Below are 11,828 nucleotides of genomic sequence, written 5' to 3' on the forward strand. Positions count from 1 at the left end.
AGGCACCTGAACGAATGCAAGGTAAATAGAAGAGGATGAAAGAGGGAGGAAAATTGCTCATAGTTTCAAATTCAAATAATGATGCCATTTCTTGAAGGACAGGTGATCAAATACTGAGCTAAGAACAGCAAAACTGTGACAAAAGATATTTTTCTTAATTTAGAGCGGTTTCATCAATCTCTTGCCAAAGAGATTTTGTTGTTCCAATGCTTTTCACTGTTGTTTCACTGTTCATACGTTAAAAGAAAAGTCGACCGGTACCATGGAAGACGTGTCTGGTACAGCTAACAGCACACCCACATCTATAGGATATACCGTGTACAGCGCAAACATTGAGACCAGTGCAAACATAACAAATAATGCTTCGCTGTGGTTGCAGAACGACATTGACAAATTGGCCACGGGATTCAAACTTACGGGCTTTCTTTTACTCTTTTTCCTTTCGTTATCCGGAAACGCCTTACTGGTAGCAGTATTACTCAAGAACGCCAACCAAAGAATGCGTACACCGAGTAACTATTTCATTTTCAGCATGGCTTGCGGGGATATCATTATCACTGTATATTGCATGCCACAGTTTGCAATAACAACAGCCTACCACTATCGATGGCTTGTCAGCGGAGTTGCTGGCCTGGTACTGTGTCGTATATCGTTCTTTCTTGGTCAATTATCCGTGCTTGTTTCCACTGCTAGCCTGTTTGCTATCGCCTTGGATCGCTTGTTTCTGGTGTTTTATCCACTGAAAAGAAAAATTACTCTTGCGAAAGCGAAATACCTGATTGTTGCAATTTGGTTGCTCTCGACAGCATTCTCTTTACCATCATTAAGAATGGCCAAAGTTTTTGAGAGAGAGCCCGGATATCCCGTTTGCAATCTCGATTTCGAGCTGCAGTCATTTATCGTCATCTACGTCTTGTTTTGCTTCACCATCGTTATCGCGTTGCCCCTTATGGCTACTATCGCCATTTATATCGCCATCGCGATAAAACTGAACGGAACTAAGAGTCCAGGAAGCCAACTGCCATCAAATCGAGAGCGAAGGGAGCAGATGAACCACAAGATTCTCACAATGCTCGTAGCTGTTGTCGCTGTGTTGATTGTCTGCCGTCTTCCTCTGATAATTCGAATCTTATCCTGTATGTTTGGTTCAATAGAAATTTGCGGCCAACATAATGTTGTGTTTGCAGGCTGGTTTCTGACTTACGCCAACAGCGGTATAAACCCATGGATTTACTTCATCTTCAACGAGCAATTTCGCCATGGAGCCAAATTGGTGCTAGAGAACGTTTTTCCCTGTTGCTGTAAATCTGTAAACGTAATTGAAGCTGTGGAAACTAATGATGTAGGTATGTCAACTCACCTCCCACGGCAATGAAGTTACGCACACGAGATAGACTACGAAGAAGTCATCGATAATCTGACTTAAATATGCAAGCACTAGTTTAACAAACTTTAACTTCATTATCTCAGCCATCTGCAAAGTAGCCGACCGGAGCTATGCACGAACTAAATTTCAAGGAAAGATTTTGAAGCTTGGAAAGACAATCAAAACTTGTCCCAATTTGCTCACCTTTTCTATAGAATTTGATATTTGATAATATTACATTGCATATTCGCTTAGAAAGGAAAAGAAGTGTACAAAAGGCGGAGAGAAAGGGTAGGCAGAGCAATTATATATCCATGGTGGATTCTCCTTTAAGTCGTCGCCTCGTAGACCGTTTCAACGAAAAGAACCTCAACTAAAACGCAGCTTCACGTTGTAAATATTGGGCCAAGGGTCCTAAAACCTGATTTATACGGCTCGCAATCAGAATTAGAAAATGAGCGATACGGACAAACTTGAATGGTCGCGTTTTTATCTTATAATTTAATAGTTCTTAACATTACTCAACACCTTGCACAAATAAAATGATAATGTAGCAGTTAAAGATTACTTACATGTCTTACTACAAAGGAAACGATTAAGTTACACAGCAAAAATTATACAGCATATCACTTATAAGTCTCAGTTTCCACTCACGGTAAAAGCATATTTTAAAACTTTACGCCAACTGGAAGAAAGTACATTGCCATCTATCTTAAATCACTAGCCTGCAAGCAGGCTCTTCCGTTGAAAATGGCCTATCGTAAAACATGGATTGGATTTCTAAAAGGTAGATTTGTAAAACATGGATTTGTAAACGGTGGATTTATAGAAACATGATAGCATAGTTCGACTGTTGATTTGTTTCTTTGTCTATCCCATTATAATTTTAATTATTTTACTTTATTTTCATTTTTTATTTATTTTATGGCTTAACATTTAAATAAGTACGGGGAAAAAACTTATTGTTCGTGTTGAGTAATCTTAGCATTTGGGAATTTTTAAGAACATTCGAGACGTAATTACGGCTAGTTAGCATTCTCGGCATTCTCTACTGTGCAAAAAAATTCCTTCGTGCTTATATTTAACTTATTAAACTTAACAATGCACTGTGCGCGTTTTTTATTTCTTAAATGATAAACATCTTAATACACAGCAACTGGTCCAGGCCGATTTCCAACGTTTCACGGGAATAGGTAATTTTACTAGGGCAAACATGGAAGAAACAAAAGTGTACGTGACAAACGAACGACCAGGCTACCAAAAAGCAGAATTTTAAAAATGCATATTAGGGGCCGATTGCATGAGCCGGGCTAGCTCGGTTAGCCGAGATCCCGGCACGTCTGACAAAAACACCAAAAATCATGATCAAGTTTGGAATTACTAACCGGGCTGAGATTTTTCCATGTAATCGCGTTCACCGGGACAGCCCGGTTAGCTGGGCCAGCGATTTCTAACCACATTACTCCACTTTAGAGCAAAATGGCCCAAGGAATAGTCGTTTTTCATGTTTAACTAAAGGATAAATAAGATAGCAAACCATAAGTCTTCTTTAAATTGTAGAATGGTGAATTTTAATAACAATTTAGCGAGACAAACGTCTGTCCAAATTACTCTAAGCCGGGCTGGCTCACCTCATGTAGACATCCCGCCAAGTTCATGTAATCGGAACCTTAGACCTTTGACGAAAATAATTTTACATGTTTTAATTTTGCGAGGGAGAAGATAGGTGATTGTGTGAGGAAAGAGATGGTGGATTCTTTTGAGCTTCCATCTCTGACTAAAAAACGACGACGAGCATTTGAGTTTCCAGAGTTCTCATGGAGCTCAGTAAAAACCAAAGAAGAGCTTAAAAGCGGGACATTTTGGTCCGTCTATTTCGCGGGTTTTAAATTTGGAGAAGTGCAGCGTCATGTTTGCATCAAGAAGTTGAAAGGGGAATCCGCCGCTTCAAAGTAACGCTTCGAGAACCACATTTGCAAGTGGTGTTATTGTTGTTATTGTTTGGTAGGTTTTCTTTCTAATCTAAGATTGAAATATCTTTTCTCTTGACACCGGTTAACTTAAATCAGTTTCCTCTTATAAGTTGTTAAATTAAAAGACAACGCTTTCTTATCATGAAGTCATTCAGTTTGTTCCGGGTAGATTTAAAGGTTAATTTCGCATGCGTTGTCGAAAAATAAAGCCTGTTAGGCTTCATTACTTATACAGCTGCAAACTTTTGTCGAAACAGGTTAGGAAATGACAAGACAGTTTCGTTTTTGGATCATGTTCGTAAAAGGATAGGTTCTGCTTTGTTGACAACTAAAACAGTGGATTCTATCTAAGGCCATCCACTTTTTTTTTCCGTTTCGCGTCGCTCGACCGACCCAAAGTTTTGACATTTTCCAAAAAAAAAAAAAAGGTAACAACGTTTTTAAGACATTTTATGTCGCATAGGAGTTTCGGTTGTTGATCCTTTTTCCCACGCTGTCTTAATTTTGCCACAACATCCACCAACGTTTCCGCCACATTGATTTTAAGTTCACAGCTTCTTGTTTTCCTGGTTCCACAGCTGTGATGGTGGGGTACCAGGCCCCCAATTCGGAGAATGCGTATGATTTTTTTTTTTTTAGTTTTTTTTCAATCCGACCGACCGACCCAATATCAGGAAACGTATTCGACGGTAAACGAAAAATGATGGGATGGCCTAAGCGCTATGTCCTTGAAATGTTTAAATTCCTCATAGCAGGAAAAGAGAATATGTTTTGTTATATTAACTGCCCCATCTGGACCAAGCTTTTTCAGTTAACTCAAATACGGGAAAAAGTGAACACTGTGAATCGAGTAAAGACGTGAAAAAGCGTGCAGAACGTCGCAAAATAGAAAATAAGCACGAATAATTTTAAGTGTATGAATTGGTAGCAACAATCCATGTTTTACAAATCCACCTTTTTTAAAATCCATGTTTTACAAATTCATGTTTTAAATCCATGTTTTACTCTTCATACCCTATTAATATTCATTAGTCCTCATGCATAGTATATAAACATGCCTTGATTATTCATAGTTGTCAGTTTTGCCTAACTTTGGTCGGATTCGTTTGAAATATGCCCAAGCGTCCGTCCCTAGTGAACGACCCTGCAAGTGTCCAGCAAATATTACAGCCCCTTCAAGGCTCTGTTGAGCAGGCTGCTCCGCCAACCAAGTCTTCATCACAAATTCACTGGCGAAAAATGTCTGATTGGTCGAGGCTTTGTCATGTGACTTCAATAGCTCAAATCAAACATGGCTGCCATCGGGTGTTTATCAGATCTCCGTCGATAAAAAAAATTTTTTTCAGGCCAGTAAAACGGACGAATGTTTTGACTGCATAGTGCGTTTTTATGCCAGCGAGATTCCCCTTTCTAGCAAAAGTGCTACGAGTGAAATTTCTGTAAAAAGTTCAAGCAACGTCTAGGTTGCTGTGACGGTGTTTGAGTGGAAATAGACGATCAAGCTCTTGATTGCATCATGGGTAATCAGGGCAACATGGCGGGAAATTCAAAGCAAAATATATGTACTGTGCTGTACTGTATATGACTCTACTTTATAGATTTTCGCCTTCATAAACCAAGCAAATAAGTTCATGTTCACAACTGAGATGAGCTAGACTTGGTATCCGTTCTTTGGAATTCCTAAATATTCCTTTTTTGTGTTTCCATACATTCTCTGTAATTTTGTACCTTGAGAAGTACAGGAAATGTATGGCAGAAACTCTTTTTAATAAAATAATTTCTGCAATAGCCATTCTTTCCAAATTTATTATGCCGCACGTTTGAGCGCATATCTTCTGTCTTGGAAAACAAAACAAAAACCCAAATTGCTATCCGTTTGTGGAGCTTACCGACTAATGGAAAACCATCTTGATTTCAATTCATGCGTTTATCTTTTAAAAAGTGGAGCAAAAAAGATATCACTAAATTTCCAAATGGTTTTTCTCTTCCGACTAAATAATTAGACGTTGTTTCCGCGGGGCCCGCATCTAGAAGAAAAGATTTTTGCATTTTTTTTCAAATTTAGGTTGTTAAAATTGCCATTCAAGTGGTCCACAGAGGCAAATTTATTAAGACGGAGGGAAGAAAAGAAATACATGAAGTCCCTGAAAATTTAGAAATGTATTTCAGTCGTTCAAAAATAAAATTTAAAGTGAATTTAGCAGCAATAATAACCAATATCATACATAACATGTCATAGCACCTCATATTGGGTACACTAGAAGGAAACCTTTTAGTTGCAATTATATTTTGCTATAGTCGTTTCAAGCAAAATTCCAATTGTTTGCTTCCCTCCAAATTATAGAAATAAACATAGATTGGGTTAACTCTAAATAGCCAAAACAACAATATTCCAAGTTGAAAAGTTGATTCAGAAATCCAGCTCACTAGCAGGGACGATTTTACTGTACCAAAATATTTCTACTGCTAATAATACGCTTTCATCACATTGTAGTGGATTAATGTGACAACAAAAATATTTAATCAAGAATTGATTTTATCTTCCTTCAATAAAACAGCAGGATGATATAAAATTAGGTATCTTCAAAGTTTAGAAAACTTGTTTAAAGGCCCACCTTCAAGCGACAGGCATTGCCAGCCTCGGAATAATTTTCATATATGAAAATTCCACCCGAATCCGAGATTCACCCAATTAGATCGCTGCGATAAGAAATACGAATTTCCATAACAAAAACAAACGGTCGAAAAGCCTGTCGGTTGAAGGTGGGCCTTTAAGGTGATTCAGTGCCATCATCCAAAACAAATTTCATGTTGGCCTTCTAAATACTTCCAGTGCAATAAATTATTTAACGTCTCTTTGTGGACTCTGGTTGCAACACAGCGGTATCAATAATTTTAATCCCCTTCCATTAGATTTAACTTTTAAAAAACTCCATAACTTCATATTTCTGTAATAATTGTTTAAAGCCATTGAGCAAAAGCATACAAAGCAACATTTGAAAGGGGCGTAATCCCATGTTGGAGTTTTCTGGATAAGACTTTGCAGAAATAACTCCTGTTACCTTTCCATATGTAAAAAATATTTCAACATTAGGTGCAATTAATTTTTAGCAATAATTGCTTTAAAGAACACTAATCATTCCTACCATTTCCAAGGATGATTAAATTAAAGTTGATTGCAGTAAGTGTAAGTAGTAAAAAAAAGTGGGCATATTTTTTCAAACTGTAATCTATTTCCATCCTTGCTTTAGTCCCTGGATAGTATTAAACAATGGTAGGGGTTCTTGTTGTTCCTTTTTGGACAAAACATTGTGGATTTGTACTGCTTATGATGCTGAGACCAAACAGCTGGCGGAGTTGCTGCAGCTTATTTAAGGCTATCAATCTGAAAAATGACTGGAACTGTAGGACAATTTGGTACAGGAACAAATAACTTTTACTTATGAATTATAAAATGCCACTCATTTGTCACTTTAGAACTGGTTCCTCTAAGGGGTCAGATCTCTTTTGCCTACGTCCACAAAAAAAGGTTCTGTTACCTTTACTGGTTGTTTTTAAAAAAAATTTCAATAAGTGGCCTGCCAATTTTTATTGGGAAAACCCCCCCCTGAGCAAACATTCCCATTGATTTAATCAATTTGATGATCTAGGCAAATTTGTTCTACAATAATACTCAAATACCATTATAGTCTTTTAAACCTAACTTGAGCCACCAGCTTCAACTTTGATACCTTGTTCTAAAAGCCAAAGCAAAGCAAAGCATGGTGATTATAATCACTAATAATAGCACTTAAACCCATTCACCCCTAAACCGGCCATACTTAGTATTACTCTGTCTAACACCAGTATTTTACTCTGTCTAACACCAGACGATTTTACTCGTCAATGGGGAATTCCCAGGAGTTAATGGGTTAATCACTCACTAAAAAATGTCGCATTAAATATTATGTTCCACTAATGACCAAAACTGTACTAATAATTTGAATAACAGCTAAGGTCTGTCAAATTTCCATCTGAGTTACCTGACAGCTCTTACATTACTTCTTAATGGTTTGCCCTTTAAAAGCAGCATTCAGAAATAATAATGCAAATAATATACAACTGTGGCTGTTTTGCCTTATCTCAGTACAAGACAAGACAACAATATCCTTTATTCAAACACAATCAATATTAAAGCAATAATACTTGCTTGTGGGATCATGTGCTAAATAGAATAAAGATACACTACAGGAAATAAAAGCTTAAAACTACGTAACTATGTGACAGACAGATATCTACACAACATCATATTGCAAATATTAAAAATGGTAACGGTTGATCGACAAGTTCCATGTTCAAAATGGGAGAGCACGTTTGAAGTCCAGCAGGACCAAGATGAGAGGTTATGATAAAAACTTTAAACATAATTTTTAGTACAATTATTTTACTGCCATCAAACCCAATGAGACCTTATGCATGGGATTGTCACTGTTTCTAGCTGCAGCTCCAGATCACATATTATATTGAAAACAACAAACATGTGGGGTGTATTAAACCAAAAAAAGTCCATCGCAATAACGCTTCCTTTCAGCCTTTTCAGGAAGAACTATCCACTGTCAACCATACTTGACTCAAAACAGATTTCTTGATCCAACAACACATGACAGTCCCCTAAAACCAAAATTACATCATCATTGCTTCCAGAAAACAATACTCTAAAAAAATGATTTAAAAAACAGTCACGAACCTGAATCTATAGATATCTATATACATCTGTACCTACACTTCTGTTCTTCCAAACATTATTTTAACTAACAGTAAATCAAGGTTCGTTTACTGGACGGACGCGTCAGGCTCCATACCAGAGGCGTGGCACCAATCGCAGGTATAGATCACCTCGGAAGAGGACGTGCTGGGTGTGTGGTAAGGTGGGACATATCTCGCGCTTTTGCCCGGAAAAGCGTTAAGGATTGTGTAATCAGCGAAAGTGATTTGTTTTGCAATGGAATTCTGGATTGTCTTTATTTTTTGCAATGGACAATAATAAAATGTAAAGGCACCGTATTAAGCATGTGTCGCCTTCTTTTTGGAAGTCTGTGGTCTCGAGGTTGGGAGAATGACCCCACAAGCGTTTTGCCCGTAGGCATGCCCTTGAGCCCGATTACTGGGGCTACGGTGGTCGTTTTCTCCGAACTCGGGTTTGCAGTCTCCGTTGTAGGTACATCTTTCTGATTCTCTTTTTGGTGCTTTGTTTTAGCCTAAAACAAAACGTCATAAGGGAGATCCGATGACGTTTACGCCCTTAGAAGCGGAGGAAAGATGCAGGCAAAGGGAAATACGATGGGTATCTCCGGAGAGTAAACTGAGTTTGGAGAAAAATGACATCAGAAGACGCTTGTTTAACCCAGGTTCAAAGTATTGTTGCGGGGGAAACTCCTAACCTGCGGTATCTGTCGTTTTCGCGATCCGGACTCCTTTCAATCTGGTCAACTTCGCACCCGAATTGGACTCTGGGAAAGAAATTTGGACGGGTACGAACTTGCAAAGGATGTCCTTGAATGGTTGGAGCATGGGGTGGAAGTTATAACATACGAGTGACGGTAGGAAAATTAGTTTGGTTAAGGATGGGTAAGGTTGGGGGCTTATTTTTGGTATGATTGTTTGGATTAGCCAGCGAATTCCACGGCGATTGCGGGGCGCAGTCTGGGGTGACTTTCCCATAATTAAATGCTAATGAGTATGCAAGGAGAATAATGAACTATTCATACCCTATTAATATTCATTAGTCCTCATGCATAGTATATAAGCATGCCTTGATTATTCATAGTTGTCAGTTTTGCTTAACTTTGGTTGGAATCGTCCCACCCACCCCTTCCTGCTTACTCTATTGGCACCTTTCTTGTTTTCCCCAGCGAGCTTGCTCGTCTGGGGTGACTTTCCCATAAATAAATGCTAATGAGTATGCAAGGAGGATAATGAACAAAGCAACTTTTTACAAACACATGTTTTACAGATCCAATCCAGTCCATCCTTTAAAATATGCCGTTGAAAATATATAAGGGCTCGTCACCAAGCCCTTATATTTCGACCGTGCGCCATTTTTGAATCACAGACATACGACATGACAAACTATGAATCTCTTGGTTCGAATCGTTCACTAATCTGTCATCAGCACGATTGTTGCTGGTTGGATTGCTGTTAATTGTACTGTTTTTGCTTTTTGCTTTTTTGTTTATATTTTAAATAGTTTAAGGCCATCCCTTTTTTTTTTTCGTTTACCCTCGAATGCGTTTCCTGATATCGGATTGAAAGAAAAAAAGCCTAAAAAAAATCATAAGCATTCTCGGAATCGGAGGCCTGGTACTCCAGCATAACAAGACATGAACCTAAAATCAATATGGCAGAGAAGTTGGTGAAGGTTGTTGCAAAACTAAGACAGCGTGGGGAAAAGGATCAACCACCGAAACTCCTATGCTACATAAAATGGCTTAAAAACGTCGTTAGCTTTTTTTTTTTGGTTTTTGTTTTGAAAATGCCAAACATTTGAGTCGGTCGGACGACGCGAAACGGAGAAAAAAAAGGGAATGGCCTAATCAAAAACAAGACTTTGTTGGTGACGTTTCTTTAGCGGTTGCCATCGCTTAAATTCCGTTTTCAATCTACACTGAGCACCGATGGCAGGCACTTGAGGGGTACTACGCAGGCGCGATCTTAAGTAATAGAGGGATTTGGATTTAGCATCCCTTTTACGGCAAACGGTACATAAATTAAAACGTAAGGCTCAAATTCGCGATCCACATCCCGAGTCTTTAACCTTATATCCTAACCCTAATTGTAAACCCCAATCCTTTATTTAAAGGTGAAAGAAGCAATTATTATTCCAGGTTTCGTCTTTTTCCTTCGTACACTGCAAAACAGCCGTATTTTTGCGTTGGTCAAATTCGTTTCATCAAGCGACAGGTCCGGAGCGAGGGTCAAAACGTAGAATGCCACTGGGGAGAAACTCTTTTTACTCTCTCGCCCCTATGGTGTGTGAGGCTCGCACGCGAAACAGAAGTAAAAACTGACTGTTTTGCGGTCTGTTTCCTTTGAGGATGTAGTTGAAGTGTAGTCAAAAACTTAATGTACCTTTTTTAAAAGATAAACGTGACATGAAGATGAAATAAACCCAACTTGACGGTCATGATTGATTGCATGCACACAAAGAGTCCCGGACCGTGATTGAATTCTTGAAACGGGACCATCACGATTTGCTGCACATATACAAAGAGCTTCAAAACGACATTAAGGAATGGGGATGCGAATCGATGTGCTTGATCCCAATGATCCTCCGATTGCAGAACCGCTGTTTCATATTCCATTCTATATACTACTGTCACGTTGTGCCAAGGGTCAAACAAATTTGTCGTAGCCTACCTAGCTTATTTCGTGGGATTCAAAATACAACACTAAGTGATACAATACATACCAAATTGACCACTCCCCATCTAGGGTCTTTTCAGGGCCAATGAAACAAGCTTAACAGTCGGGTCCGTTGAACCGTGAATCTTTAACGCTGTCTTGATCTTAGTCACTTTATACACTGTCTCAACAGATTTCATCCCTCTTCCTCCAACTGCTCTTGGTAAATATAACAAGGCAGACGATCCTGCTGGGTGTTTTCCTCCATTCTCTACTATAACTTTCCTTACTTCTCTATCTCTTCGTTGTAGCTCGCTCATCGGCCAGCGCTGTGTTGGCATCAAGTAGCTGAACACCGGGAGGGAATACTGGTTCAATGCAGTGACTGACATCTGATAGTGGGCTGGACCATATCAGAGAGAGCTGTTTCAGGTACTCTTTGCTTGCACACTCCAGGGCCAGTTTGTCTTCCTGTTTGATGTTTTCCAGGACCCCGAGGAACTTATAGTGGCTCTGCTGTTTGAGCGATTGGATAACAAATGATTCATCCAGTTTGATTGAGTCGTTATCTTCTTGTTGTACACCTCTCTTGACGGGGAGTACTAGGCATTTTTTTGAATCCCACCTCAGCCCCATATCTTTCATCGCTGTCTGTGTTGACTTCATCACTGTTGCAAATATCTTGAGGTCGTCAATATATAACAAATCTGTGATCTTTGAGCCGATTGGTCTTGATAGTTTATATCCTTCAGTGGCTTTTAACATCCACGCAACTGGGTTCATACACAAGGTAAACAGTCTTGGACAAAGGGCGTCACCTGATGACGTCTGATGTTTCAGCCCCTTTATCGGTCTTAAATTGAATTCTGGTGTTCCAACTCGCACTCAGTTTGCTTGTCACATTTTTCAGCCAGGTGGGGAATCTGTGTAATATCATGATCTCATCCAGCCACTCATGATCAGTAGAATCATATGCTTTAGCAACGTCCACCCAAGCTATGTTAAGGTTTCTTTTTCCTCGGTGGCAGTCAGTTACCATTCTGTCTATGAGCAAGTTATTCATAGTACCGCTGCATCCCACTTAAGCTCCTCTTTGTTCGATCTCCATG

At 39.0% G+C, this 11,828-nt stretch overlaps 1 protein-coding gene across 1 annotated transcript; it reads left to right on the forward strand.

The window, feature by feature from the left end:
- Positions 1-262: 262 nt before the first annotated feature.
- On the forward strand, positions 263-1,375 carry LOC137995326 (neuropeptide FF receptor 2-like). Its single transcript, XM_068840899.1, has one exon. The coding sequence runs from the start codon at positions 263-265 to the stop codon at positions 1,373-1,375; it is 1,113 nt and encodes a 370-aa protein (XP_068697000.1).
- Positions 1,376-11,828: the final 10,453 nt, after the last annotated feature.

The sequence above is a fragment of the Montipora foliosa genome, chromosome 3 (genome assembly GCF_036669935.1).
Source record: "Montipora foliosa isolate CH-2021 chromosome 3, ASM3666993v2, whole genome shotgun sequence".
NCBI lineage: Eukaryota > Metazoa > Cnidaria > Anthozoa > Scleractinia > Acroporidae > Montipora > Montipora foliosa.